This window comes from Eretmochelys imbricata, chromosome 3 (assembly GCF_965152235.1).
Source record: "Eretmochelys imbricata isolate rEreImb1 chromosome 3, rEreImb1.hap1, whole genome shotgun sequence".
Taxonomy (NCBI): Eukaryota; Metazoa; Chordata; order Testudines; family Cheloniidae; genus Eretmochelys; species Eretmochelys imbricata.
This window is the reverse complement of record NC_135574.1, coordinates 104,913,356-104,927,979: the sequence shown is the minus strand read 5'-3', so window position 1 is coordinate 104,927,979 and position 14,624 is coordinate 104,913,356. Positions and strand designations below refer to the sequence as shown.

The 14,624-nt window shown below is 46.8% G+C and overlaps 1 protein-coding gene across 2 annotated transcripts in view; it reads left to right on the top strand.

Annotated features, from left to right (window-relative positions):
- Nucleotides 1–2,001: 2,001 nt before the first annotated feature.
- The window catches only part of IFNGR1 (interferon gamma receptor 1), a 35,083-nt gene continuing 22,460 nt past the window's right edge, over nt 2,002–14,624 (top strand). The window contains exon 1 of one of the 2 annotated variants that reach the window (XM_077813109.1): nt 2,002–2,289. In XM_077813109.1, coding sequence (XP_077669235.1) covers nt 2,205–2,289 — 85 coding nt within the window. In that variant the 5' untranslated portion in view covers nt 2,002–2,204. The remainder of the gene's footprint in view (nt 2,290–14,624) is intronic. The other variant, XM_077813110.1, reaches the window with a different exon arrangement.

The following is a 14,624-nucleotide window of genomic DNA, read 5'->3' as shown; positions in this document are numbered from 1 at the left end:
GTCAACAACATTTAGCCCATACATTTGTTAGACTTGTAAGTAAAATTATATATATTTATTCTCCCCAAACTGTATGACTGCTATTTTTAATTTCCACTTTGCCAATTACGAGTAAGGAGAGAATATAAATGCAATATGACAACCTCTGAAACATTTTACTGAACACTTCAGGTGAAATTCTGGCCCTGTTGAAGTCCATTGACTTCAATAGGGCCAGGATTTTACCCCTTATATTATGGTTCTCAAACTGTGGGTCGGGACCCTGTTTTAATGGGGTCACCAGCACTGGTGTTACACTTGCTGGGGCCCAGGGTCAAAGCCAAAGCCCGAGCCCCAATGCCTGGAGCCAAAGTTTGAGGGCTTCAGCCCTGAGTGGCAGGGCTCAGGTTGAAGGACCCCTGCCTGGGGCTGAAGCCCTTGGCCTTTGGATTTAGCTCTCCCCCCGCCCCCCCACCCAAGGCAGCAGGGCTCAGGCGGGCTCAGGCTTCAGTCCCCCCTCCTGGGGTCATGTACTAATTTTTGTTATCAGAATGGGGTCACAGTGCAATGAAGTTTGAGTGTTATCTCAATTTCCCTAGAAACCAACCCAGGGTTACACTTATATTGGTTTTATTAAATGCTGCTATCGGATCAAACAGAAAAGGGATGGAGCTTATTCATGCAGTCACACATTCATACCCTCATGCACCCACAAATTCACGCAGGCAGAGAGTTACTGGAGACAGCAGAGGAAGCCGAGAAGCCAAAGCATAGTAGATCTGGTGTGTCCGCCTGCAGTCACGGATCTGGGCTGGCGAGCAGGTCAAGAAGCAGGGGGCTTGTGTGTGTGCCTTCTTTTTTTTACTGGAATTGAGAGGCTCCTGTCACGTACACTGAGTTTTCCTTCTGTGTCTGTTACTGAGAAGCATTCCCAGACCTCGTTCTTTTCATGCATACCAGGTTCTTCTTTTCTTTACAGCTCCCTGTGATTGCCTTCTCAGGGCAGATTACATCAGGCACAACTGGCTCCTCCCTTTGGGTTCTTTTCGCCTTGAAGTTCCTCTCTGCCCAGTCCCGCAAACACTCCCTTGTTCTCACTGCCTTATCTGCCACACACACTCCCTTGTTCACAGGCTCCCTGATCATGTGATGGAATGTTACAAAGCTCTGAGGTTATACACCTGGTAACTGAAAAGGTTACAAAGCCCTGGCTGGGATGATTTAGTTGGAGTTGAGCAGGGGGGCTGGACTAGATTGGGGTGGGCAATAATTTTCGCAAGGGTGGCCACTCCACAAACTTTGGTAAGTCGTCACAGGCCACACATTTCTACTATATTAATGGAAAGGGTGCAGGGCCTGGGAGGGAGTTTGGTGCCGGAGGGAGCTCCAGGCTGAGTCCGAGGATTGGGGTGCAGGAGCGGGGTGTGGGGTCTGGGAGGGAGTTTGGGTGCAGGAATGGGGTCTGAGCTGGGGCAGGGTGTTGGGAAGGGGGTGTGAGGTGCAGGCTCTGGCTGGGAGGTGCTTATCACAGGTGGCTCCCAGCGGGCGGCGCAGCAGCGCTCAGGCAGGCTGCCTGCATGCCATGGCCCCATGCCACTCCCGGAAGCAGCTGTGGCTGGCAAGTCTCTTGTGTGTCCCGGGGGGCGCATCGGATCTCCGTGCGCTGCCTATGCCTGCAAGCACCGCCCCGGAAACTGGCCAGTGGGAGCTGTGAAGACGGTGCTGAGGGTGAGGGCAGCACCTGAAGCTGCACCCCCCCTCCCCCCGGCACGCAGAGACGTGTTAGCAGCAGCCGGGGTCTCTGCCAACCCTCCCCTGCTCTGGTTCTGTGGCTGGGTGGGTGAGACAGACGCACGCATGTTGCACGTCCGGGGCTGCCGGGCTGTTTGCGTCGAAGGAGAGCACCCGTGACACGCGCTGGGCTGCGGGCAGCTGAGGGTTAACCGGGCGGGAGGGCGGGGTGTTGTTTTCCAGCGTGTGCTGGGGGGCCGGGCCGGGCCGGCGCAGAGCCCTCCCCGCACTGCGACAACGCGGCGCGCGGAGACGGGCCCGGCAGCGCAGAGTCAGTCCGGCCGCCCACCCCGCCCCCCGTCCAGTCACGTGACTAGAACCGGGCGCGGCGGGCGCCCCCTTCCTCGCGACTCGGAGGCTGGCGCCTGAGCTGCGCTCGAGCCCGTCTCCCGCTCGCGCCTTCGGCCGGTGCGGCCCGCGCGCCCCGAACCAGGATGCGGCCGGCGGCCCCGCTTCTCTTCCTGCTCCCCATGCTGCTGCCCCGGAGCGGGGCCAGCTCCGGGGAGCTCCCGGAAACAGGTACCGACGGGGCGGGGAGGGGCGGCAGTAACTCGCCGGCCCTGAGAGTTCAAATATCACATCAGACTCTTTTCTTCTCCCCTTCCCCCAGTAAGATGGGTAGGAGACCATGGTATTTAAAAAATTCTGCCCCTGCTCCCCGGATTCGGAGCCTGAAGAGGGCACTGGGCTCTGATTTCAATCTTTTTCCCTAGCCACAAGCAGCTAGAAATGCACCCTTTGCTCTGTAAAGGGGTAATGGGATTCTCATGTAATCCCTGGACTCCGGAGTCTGGGGCTTTAAACAATCGCAGTGCCCTGGTGTGAGGGAGGGTTGTTGACATGAGGAGCGGGCTGGGGTGAAAGGGGAAATAGTAGCAAGGAAATAGTGGAAGGCTGCTATGCTGGGGGAGGTGGTTGGGCCGGAGAGGGATATTTTTTGGCAATAGGGTTGCGGAGTGATGGGATGGGGGCTGAGGTTGAGGTGGAATCTGGGGTAAGAGAGGGGTCTCTGAGTGGTCATGGTGGGTTTTAGGACAGGATGAGAGGCTCTGTATTGCAGATGTAATGAAGACAAGGTTTTGGCCCTGTTGGGTTTGTTAGGTCGCAGAAGGTGTGTTGGGGTGTGTGTGTGTGTGTGTGTATGTCTGAGTTTGAGGATGTGGAGGGTATAGCATGTTTATTTCCTGCTTTTGTTCCAACCTCTTTATCCCTATTCCTCATCTCCCACGTGATTGTTTTGGTTTTGTTTACATTTCCTGCCTACAAAGAATGCCTTGGATAGCATCATAGCACTAAGCTTTAGGATTTTTTTTAAAATAACTTGTCTCCAGATGGCTTCCTTTTTAGGAACAATATCTGGCTGCAGTACGATCGGGAACAGCAGCAACTGTGGGCAGAGCCGTCCCGTCCATAGGCCAGACGAGGGCAAGCGCCCCAGGCCCCGCGCTTCAGGATGCGGGGTCCAGGGTGGCCTGGGAGGTTAGCGGGGGTCTGGTGCCGGCAGCAGCGAGCAACCTGGACCCGCTCTGCCGCGCTGGCTCCTGGCATCGCTCGGGGAGGGGGCGGAAGCCAGAAAGAGGCAGGGCAGAGGCTTGGGGGGAAAGGGGGGCCAGGGCCGGGGGGGGAGGGGGGGTTGTCCCAGGCCTCACATTCCCCTGCAGACGGCCCTAACTGTGAGTGTTGCCAGAAGCCAAAAAAAAAAAATGTCCTGGTTGAGACTTGTCTACTTGAGAACATTGTATAATTAACATTTTAACAGGTTTTAAGAATAATTATTATGTGCTAGTAGAGATCAGAAAACACTTTTCTTTAAAAATGATTCATGTAAGTGTGGTTCAGATGTGTGGTTTTGAAACCTGTCTAGTTTTAACTGCTTAAATTATGTTTAAATCATTGCAGTTGCACCTAGTATTAAAGAATAGTTAGATCAGGCCTTGTATATTATCCTTCCCATGAAAGGGTCTAAACATTGTGGCATATTTGGAGGGGGGAAAGGTAGTGATACTCTTCCAGACTCTGCCCACCTACCTGACACACTATTAATAGTCGATTGTGTAGATGTTGATCACACATGCTCTCTGGGTTCCGCTTCCCCAAAGCGTGGTCTGAAAACATACACTGACTCTGCTGATCTCAATATATTTTTGCAATAACATATCAGCTGTGCATAGGTATGACATCAAAGACCTAAGTTATCAGTGCCAACAACCAAACTAATTTCCAGTTAGCACAGAATGAGTTGTAATGGGCTTCAGTTGCAAGAAGTTTAGGGACATATAAATCAAACTTGCTATGATGCTGGACTGGAGTAGGTGACCCACTAGAATTGCCTTCCAAAACAAATGATTCCAAAATGTAATCTAGTTACTATTTTTGTGTGCCCTCAATGCCAAATTAGTGTTTCTCAGTTGTCAATCAATTTAGAATCCCCTTAATGTGACTTATGCCGTACATACAATAAAAATGCTGAATTGAGAAGGTGAAATTCTAGAAAATATTGAGCATACATTTCATGCATCCAATGAAGTGAGCTGTAGTTCATGAAAGCTTACGCTCAAATAAATTTGTTAGTCTCTAAGGTGCCACAAGTACTCCTTTTCTTTTTGAGCATACACTATAATCCTATAAAAGGACATGCACTACATTATCTTAATTTCCTTTTATTTCTGATGTTTACTATGAAAGTTAAACCATATTTTAAAAATAAAGAAGTTAATCATCCTTTTTAAGGTTCCTGCACTAATTTTCTTAAATGTCTCATTTTGGATCAGTGCATCAACACTTATTTTGCTGAGCTCTTGATCACTCAGATCTGGAGAGCATTAATTAAATACTCTCAGCTGCACTTAGTTAAATATTTGCATTGGATTTAGAAAGGGTAGTGAGTAGAAAAAGTGTACTTTTTCATGGTTTTGCTGAAAGAGGGAAAGGTGACATTTAAAATTCCATTGGATTTTCAGCATCATTTGGAAAGTTTGATTTAGACTCATTGCTATTGGTTACAGCATGTGTTGGGGAAGCACTATATTTGGAATATATATGGAATATTAAGGTATACTAGGTTACTTCTGAGTACTCCAAGAACACACTTCATTGACTTCATTCATTATCCTTTCCACTCAAAAATTGGTCAAAAGCAGAGCAAAGTAACCTTACCTGTACAGTATTCTGTGTATATAAAGTACACTGTAAGCAATAAAACCCAGCTCCATTTGGAATAGGAATATCTTTCTGTACACTTTTAAGATTGAAGGATAAAGTTCTGTAGTATTTGAGAACATGTCACATAGTCAAATCTAATTTTCATTTGTCCTTAACATACATGGAAAAGAATTCTTTGAAACAGAGATGCACTGCTTACGCAGCCACAGAATCAGTGCGGGGAGCTGTCTTTCTTCCTCCCCCCAGTCTTTCATACATGGTTGCAGTTCAGACACAAACTTCATTGGAGCAACCTATACATCCCTGGAGGGCAGGGATAGGATACAGAGGGACCTAGACAAATTGGAGGATTGGGCCAAAAGAAATCTGATGAGGTTCAATAAGGATAAATGCAGGGTCCTGCACTTAGGACGGAAGAACCCAATGCACAGCTACAGACTAGGGACCGAATGGCTAGGCAGCAGTTCTGCGGAAAAGGACCTAGGGGTGACAGTGGACGAGAAGCTGGATATGAGTCAGCAGTGTGCCCTTGTTGCCAAGAAGGCCAATGGCATTTTGGGATATATAAGTAGGGGCATAGCGAGCAGATCGAGGGACATGATTGTTCCCCTCTATTCGACATTGGTGAGGCCTCATCTGAAGTACTGTGTCCAGTTTTAGGCCCCACACTACAAGAAGGATGTGGATAAATTGGAGAGAGTCCAGCGAAGGGCAATAAAAATGATTAGGGGTCTGGAACACATGACTTATGAGGAGAGGCTGAGGGAACTGGGATTGTTTAGTCTGCAGAAGAGAAGAATGAGGGGGGATTTGATAGCTGCTTTCAACTACCTGAGAGGTGGTTCCAGAGAGGATGGTTCTAGACTATTCTCAGTGGTAGAAGAGGACAGGACAAGGAGCAATGGTCTCAAGTTGCAGTGGGGGAGGTTTAGGTTGGATATTAGGAAAAACTTTTTCACTAGGAGGGTGGTGAAACACTGGAATGTGTTACCTAGGGAGGTGGTAGAATCTCCTTCCTTAGAAGTTTCTAAGGTCAGGCTTGACAAAGCCCTGGCTGGGATGATTTAATTGGGGATTGGTCCTGCTTTGAGCAGGGGGTTGGACTAGATGACCTCCTGAGGTCCCTTCCAACCCTGATATTCTATGATTCTATGATCTACTACTATGTAAATAAAGCCAAAGAACAAATGACAGTAATGAAACAATAGTTTCAGAAAGAAAAGGAGTACTTGTGGCACCTTAGAGACTAACCAATTTATTTGAGCATGAGCTTTCGTGAGCTACAGCTCACTTCATCAGATACATACGGTATGTATCTGATGAAGTGAGCTGTAGCTCACGAAAGCTCATGCTCAAATAAATTGGTTAGTCTCTAAGGTGCCACAAGTACTCCTTTTCTTTTTGCGAATACAGACTAACACGGCTGTTACTCTGAAATAGTTTCAGAGTGGCATCCAGGTTTTACCCCTGAAATATTCCTGCTTATTTTCATTTTGTTCCTTTCTGCTTGTAAATGTTTGTGTGTGTAAAAACAGGTTCTTCCAGTCTTCTCAATATTAATACTTCAATTAAACGTATTATTTAAGATGATTTAATAACATCTTAATGGGTACGTATGTATGCTAAATGGCAGCTTTTTCAAGGCTGGTTCAGAAAGGCAAGATGGGATTTATATAATTCCAAGTGATAGAAGCATTTAATCAATTGCATTTAACTGTCACATACTTCACCTGCCCTCAGCCTGCTAATCTGTTTCCTAAACTGCTTCTAACATTCCAAACTTCTGAGCTTCTTAAAAGGCATGTTTAATGTGACATACAGACGAATGCAGATAAAATTTTTATACTATAGCTTTTATTCTGTTTGTATCTTACATGTATATTTATGGGGATTGAAAATGTACCTGACTACTAGCCCCAGGACTATCACTAGCCAGTATGACAAATACAGTACTTGTACAACAGTGGTCACCTACCTGTAGATCACAATCAGCTGGTCGATCGCGGAGCCTCTGCCAGTCGATCGCAATCTCCATCCGCTAAAAGTCCGGCGGCTCAGCCTGCCCTGGCCCTGCATCGCTCCCAGAAGCAGCTGGCACGTCCCGGTGTGGGGTGGGGAAGAGAGTCTCTGCATGCCACTCCTGCCTGCAGGCACTGCCCCTGTAGTTCCCATTGGCCGGGAATGGGGAACTGTGGCCAGTGGGAGCTGTGGGGGCGGTGCCTGCAGGGAGGGACAGCGCAAGGAGCCATGTGAGGCACTCACCCTCAGGGGCCACAGGAAGTCCTTGCTGGCAGCTTCTGGGAGCAGCGCTGGGCCATGGGCGGGGCGGGGAGCTTGGCTGCCGGTGGGTGCAGAGCACCCACTAATTTTTCCCTGTGGATGCTCCAGCCCCGGAGCACCCACAGAGTCGGTGCCTATGCGCAGGGCTGAGGCAGGCAGGGAGCCTGCCTTAACCCCACTGCGCCATTGCCTGGGAGCCACCCAAGGTAAACACTGCCCAGTGGGAGCCTGCACCCCTCCTGCACCCCAGCCATGAGCCCCCTCCTGGAGACAGCCCCCTGAACCCCCACCCAGAGCCAGTGCCACTGACCCCCTTCTGCACCCCAACCCCATTTGTAAATGTTTATGGCCTGTCGTGACCCAGTAAAGGGTATGGGGGTGGACACCTTGGGGTGGGTTTGGTTGAATCCTGTCCTCTGGGGGGGGGTTGGGTCCTGCCCAGCACTGACCCCACAATTGCAGCTCCTGTGCTGTGGGACAGGCTGGGCTTGGCTCTCCTGGCCAGTGGTATAGCCAGCTGGAGAAAACAGTGGGAGCAGAGATAAAAAAAGGCGCCACCCACTAGTACTCACCCGGCGGCGCTCCGGGTCTTCGGCAGTGAGTCAGGTGGTACTCCGGGACTTCAGCAGCACTTCGGCGTTGGGTCCTTCACTCGCTACGGTCTTTGGCAGCATTGCAGTGGTGTGGGGGTGTCCTTCAGTGCCGTTGAAGACCGGAGTGAGTGAAGGACCCGATGCCAAAGTTCTGCTGAAGACCCGGAGCGCCGCCTGATCCACCACCGAAGACCCGGAGCGCCGCCGGGTGAGTAAAAATTAAAAAGGTGCCAAAGAATTTAAAAGGCGCCACTTCTGCTCGGTGGGGGAGCGGCTGCTGCCCCGCTCCACGCCTAGCTACGCTACTGCTCCTGGCGTTGGAACCTCCGGGGTTGCAGCACGGCTCAGCTTTGGCCCCGTCCCTTTGCCTGGATTAAATTTGTGAGTGGAGTTCTGACCTGGCTCATAGGGTTGCCGTGCCATTCACTCAAATTTGGCCTACCCAGACTCCTGTCATGATGATGGCTGGGCCAAACTGGAGTGGCATTGGGACTCCAGAAGTTGCAGTGCCTAGAGCAGAGAGGTGAGCCCTATTGGACAGTAGCCACAGGAGCTGCCACATAACCCTTTGAAGCATTCTGGCGACCCAATTTTGGGCCCCGACCCACAGGTTGAAAAACACTGCTCTACCTGTTTTGATAGGATAAGAAGAATGAGAGAGAACAAATCTCTTCCATTCACCCATCAGATGTACAGGCTGAAGAAACAAGACACCTAGTAGCACGGGGACTACGCTAACTTAGTGTTTTTTAAACACAATTGAGTATTCATTATGTAGATTTGAACACTTAACTGAACTGTGTTTAAACTAAGTTAGTTTCATCCTCTTGCTACTGGTGTCTTATTCCACTTTGTCTTCGAACAAAATTCTTAAAATTATGGTGGCATCCAAAAAGATCATAGGGGCTTGTTACAGGCAGACAATTTTAGCTGTTGCTTTGCCTCTAAGGATGTCTAGGACAGAAAACTTGAATTCCTAGCTTTGGATGTTTTTGACGTATCCTTCAAAACATTTTCTCTCTTAACAGTGTTAGAGATAAGGGACAGATCCCCTAGCTTCTCCTTTCCTTCATTCATCAAAGACCGCCCTCGCCCATATTTCAGTCTGGTTTTGAATGTCTCATAGACTAATAGATATTAAGGTCAGAAGGGACCATCGTGATCATCTAGTCTGACCTCCTGCACAATGCAGGCCACAGAATCTCACCCATCCACTCCTGCAATAAACCTCTCACCTATGTCTGAGCTATTGAAGTCCTCAAATCATGGTTTAAAGACTTCAAGGTGCAGAGAATCCTCCAGCAAGTGACCTGTGCCCCATGCTACAGAGGAAGGTGAAAAACTCCCAGGGCTTCTTCCAATCTGCCCTGGAGGAAAATTCGTCCCCGACCCCAAATATGGCGATCAGCTGAACCCTGAGCATGTGGGCAAGATTCACCAGCCAGATACCCAGGAAAGAATTCTCTGTAGTAACTCAGATCCCACCCCATCTAACATCCCATCACAGGCCATTGGGCCTATTTACCATGAATAGTTAGAGATCAATTAATTGCTAAAATCATGTTATCCCATCATACCATCTCCTCCATAAACTTATCAAGTTTAATCTTGAAGCCAGATAGGTCTTTTGCCCCCACTGCTTCCCTTGGAAGGCTATTCCAGAACTTCACACCTCTGATGGTTAGAAACCTTCGTCTAATTTCAAGTCTAAACTTCCTGATGGCCAGTTTATATCCATTTGTTCTTGTGTCCACATTGGTACTGAGCTTAAATAATTCCTCTCCCTCTCTGGTATTTGTCCTTCTAATATATTTATAGAGCGCAATCATATCTCCCCTCAGCCTTCTTTTGCTTAGGCTAAACAAGCCAAGCTCCTTGAGTTGCCTTTCATAAGACAGGATTTCCATTCCTCGGATCATCCCTAGTAGCCCTTCTCTGTACCTGTTCCAGTTTGAATTCATCCTTCTTAAACATGGGAGACCAGAACTGCATACAGTATTCGAGGTGAGGTCTCACCAGTGCCTTGTATAACGGTACTAAGACCTCCTTATCTCTACTGGAAATACCTCGCCTGATGCATCCCAAGACCACATTAGTTTTTTTCACGGCCACATCACATTTGGTGGCTCATAGTCATCCTGTGGTCAACCAATACTCCAAGGTCCTTCTCCTCCTCTGTTACTTCTAATTGATGTGTCCCCAGCTTATAACTAAAATTCTTGTTATTAATCCCTAAATGCATGACCTTACACTTCTCACTATTAAATTTCAGCCTATTACTATTACTCCAGTTTACAAGGTCATCCAGATCCTCCTGTATGGTATCCTGGTCCTTCTCTAAATTGGCAATACCTCCCAGCTTTGTATCATCCGCAAACTTTATTAGCACACTCCCACTTTTTATGCCAAGGTCAGTAATAAAAAGATTAAATAAAATTGGTCCCAAAACCGATCCCTGAGGAACTCCATTGGTAACCTCCCTCCAGCCTGACAGTTCGCCGCTGTAGTCTCCCCTTTAACCAATTCCTTATCCACCTTTCAATTTTCATATTGATCCCCATCTTTTCCAATTTAACTAATAATTCCCCAGGTGGCACCGTATCAAACGCCTTACTGAAATCTAGGTAAATTAGATCCACTACGTTTCCTTTGTCTAAAAAAATCTGTTACTTTCTCAAAGAAGGAGATCAGGTTGGTTTGGCATGATCTGCCTTTTGTAAAACCATGAGGTATTTTCTCCCATTTACCATTGACCTCAATGTCCTTAACGACTTTCTCCTTCAAAATTTTTTCCAAGACCTTGTATACTACAGATGTCAAACTAACAGGCCTGTAATTACCCGGATCACTTTTTTTCCCTTTCTTAAAAATAGGAACTATGTTAGCAATTTTCCAGTCATACGGTACAACCCCTGAGTTTACAGGTTCATTAAAAATTCTTGCTAATGGGCGTGCAATTTCGTGTGCCAATTCCTTTAATATTCGTGGATGAAGATTATCTGGGCCCCCCGATTTAGTCTCATTAAGCTGTTCGAGTTTCTTTGTTTTCTTCTTATTTATATGGCTATAGAACCTTTTACTATTGGTTTTAATTTGCAAGGTCCAACTCTACTTGACTTTTAGCCTCTCTCACTTTATCCCTACATGTTCTGACCTCAATAAGGTAGCTTTCCTTGCTGATCCCTCCCATCTTCCACTCCCTGTGTGCTTTCTGCTTTTTCTTAATCACCTCTCTGAGATGCTTGCTCATCCAGCTTGGTCTACAACTCCTGCCTATGAATTTTTTCCCCTTTCTAGGGATGCAGGCTTCCAAAAGCTTCTGCAGCTTTGACTTGAAGTAATCCCAGGCCTCCTCTGCCTTTAGATCCATAAGTTCTTCAGTCCAATCCACTTCTAACTAATTTCCTTAATTTTTGAAACTCAGCCCTTTTGAAATCAAAAACCCTAGTCACAGATTTATTTTTGTTTATCCTTCTGTTCAGTTTGAACTGAATTAGCTCATGATCACTTGAATCAAGGTTGTCCCCTACAACCATTTCTTCTATGAGGTCCTCACTATTCACCAAAAGCAAATCTAAAATGACATCCCCTCTTGTCAGTTCAGCAACTACTTTGTGAAGGAATCCATCAGCTATCACATCTAGGAAAATCTGAGCCCTATTATTATTACTAGCACTTGTCCTCCAGTCTATATCTGGGAAGTTAGTCTCCCGTGATCACACAGTTTCCATTAGTATTTACTTCATTAAAAATATTAAAGAGGGCTCTATCCATATCAGACCCCGGCGGTCTATAGCACACCCCAAGCACTGTCACAGGGGAGGCTCTAGTAGTTTTCTTCCCCAATATGATTTTTGCCCAGACGGACTCTGTCTTATCCATTCCATCGCTTCTTATTTCTTTACATTCTACCTCATCATTGAGATACAATGCTACTCCACCACCTTTGCCTTTATTTCTGTCTTTCCTAAACAGCACTTACCCTTCAATACCTGTAGTCCAGTCATGACTACTATTCCACCATGTTTCTGTTATCCCTGTAACACCAGGTTTCACTTCCTGCACCAGTAGCTCTAGTTCCTCCATTTTGTTACCTAGGCTTCTCACACTGGTGTACAAACATCTTAATTTTTGCTGTTTGCCTCGCTCACATTCTTTACCCGATTAGGAATGGACATTCTACAGCCAGTATGACTTATTAGACTGGTATCCACACTGCCCTTCCTCCTTATGTCCATTCTCCTACCCACGGCTGTATCCTTTCTTACTTTGTTTTCTTCCCTCTCAGTGCTAAAGTCTGGCATGGAGATTACCTGGACATTTCCCCCAAATTCCTAGTTTAAAGCTCTCTTAATCAGTTGTGCCAGCCTCCATCGTAGAAGTCTATTTCCTTCCCTACTCAGATGAAGTCCATCCCGAGAGAACAGTCCTCTGTCCATGAATGCCTCTCAGTGGCCATACATCCCAAAGCCCTCCTTATAGCACCACTACCTGAGCCATCTGTTGATAGTCATAATCTTGTCACACCTTTGTTGCCCTTCTCTCAGAACAGGCAGAATCCCACTGAAGATCACTTGAGCCTTGATTTCCTTAAGTGTCTTCCCCAGCCTGGCATAGTCTCCCTTGATACGTTCCAATGAGAATCTACCAATATCGTTTATTCCCACATGAAGGATGATCAGTGGATTCTTTCCTGCTCCCTTTAGATCCTCTTCAACCTCAGCTCCACATCCTATATCTTAGCACCTGGAAGACAGCACACCCTTCTATCCTCTGGATCAGCTCTGGTTACAGGCCTGTCCCTCCTTATCAGTAAGGAGTCCCCCATCACGTAGACTTGCCTTTTCCTGGTGACGATGCGATTCTCTGGTCTATCCCCTGTTCCCTCTGGCTGCAAGTTCTTTCCGTTCCTATTCTCCCTTGTTGTCCTCTTCAACCCATCCTGTATCCTCCTGGGGTTCATATTTGGTGTAGTGTCCATTGACTCTTCCCTGTTTCCTATAGGACTAGCCACTCTTCTCTTCTTCCTTGCCCTTCCACCTTCAGTGACCACCTGCTGAGTCCCTCCTTCATTTTCCAACTCTGCAAACCTGTTCTTGAGCTCTATTTCTCCTTCACTAGCCCATCTTTTTCTCTGCTTGGTTCTCTTAGTCACATGCTTCCACTGTCCATTTTCTTCACCCAGCAGTCTCCCCTCAGAGTTCTTCAGTCCTGCTTCCTTCTGCAAGTCTGAGCTTTTCCCTTCAGCCGCCTCATGTGTTTGCTCCATAATCCGCTCGAACCCCCTTCTAAACTCAACCAGACTTTCCATCTCCAATCCTCGGATCTTTTCTTCCATCAGCTCTATCAGACGGCACGTCATGCAAACGAAACTCTTTCCAGGTACCCCCCTCCAGGATCATGTACATACTGCAGCTTCCACATCCAGTCATCTTCATTGTGTCTTCCGCTACATGGGTCACTCCCACTGCTGCCTCTGTATCTGTCATAGCCTTCCCACCTAAATCCTGTTAATCTGGGAAACACAAACCACACCAAAACACCAGCACCCACAGCAAAAACAAACCCCAAACAAACGCCGCAATACAAACTCCTGTTTCAAACTCCCTGTTTACAGCTCCGTTTGCTGGCTCCTGTGCCGCTGCAGCTGTCTGCATGTCCCATGTTAGCCTCTTTTTTTAAACTGTTCTCATCTTAAAAGGTACCATTCCTAGATGCAGTCATATCAGCTAGGAGAGAGAGGACAATTGGTTGCCCATTCGTTCCACTTTTTCAGTCTCAGCATTTGGGGCTAAAAGGGAGACTTCTTAGCAAAGGATCTATGCAGAGCCCTCATCTGGGGTTTGCTTCAAGTGTTATCAAAACTATACTGATACTTGGGCTTCTGCAGATACAGCTTTTGGGTATTAGACCAGGGCCTCATGTAAACTTGCCACAGAATTTGCATGAGAGATAATCAACAGATTCTAAGTTACTATTTAAAAAAAAAAAGTACATTTCTAGGTTTTATAACTTCAACCTATATCATTGGGGCATCAGCTCTGAAATTTCATGAGAACCTGAATGCCAAAATTAACTACTTCACTGCTAGTAATCTAAGCAGAAATATCCAGTTTATCCATCATTTACTAGATGTAGTTATGACTATTGGATTGAAGAACAGGTGACTTTTAACAGTTGCTGAGGTTGGAGTCTGAAGGGTGAAATCATGGCTCCATTAAAGACAATGGCAAAACTTCCTTTGACTCCACTGGGACAGGCTTTTAAACCAACTTCAGGACCCCAGTTCATTGCCTCTAATCCCACCAATATAGGGCGGGAAGAAATGCATCGCCTCCCTGTTCCCTCACCCCTTAAACACCTACCTGAGGCCAAAGTCCCAAACTATCTCCCATACTTTCCCTAGTCCCAAAAGTTCCCTACCTAGCTGCCATAATCTCCAGTTTCCTCCTGACAACTTTTACAATGCAGTTATATGTTGTCAATATAAAAGTCTCCAGAAGGTTATACATTAGATCCAATTCATTTTATGCTGTACTAAAGTTTTAATGTCAATACAGAACAGTGTATTGATTGCATTCATTTTTGTATTAAAATATCTTCCCTATCATTTTTTAATTACTTGAAACTGCCACAGAATTTCCAGTGACATAAACCAGGGATTTTGCTACAGAATTTAGGTTGCTTGCTACACAGTTAAATAGCCTTTGTTTCTTGTCTCTGGAGTCATGGAAACTTAATAGATTTGTCTGCTCGTCACGCCACATATTTTTTCTTTTTTTATTGGGACAAATGCTGTTTTGTCTACTTTCAGGGAAT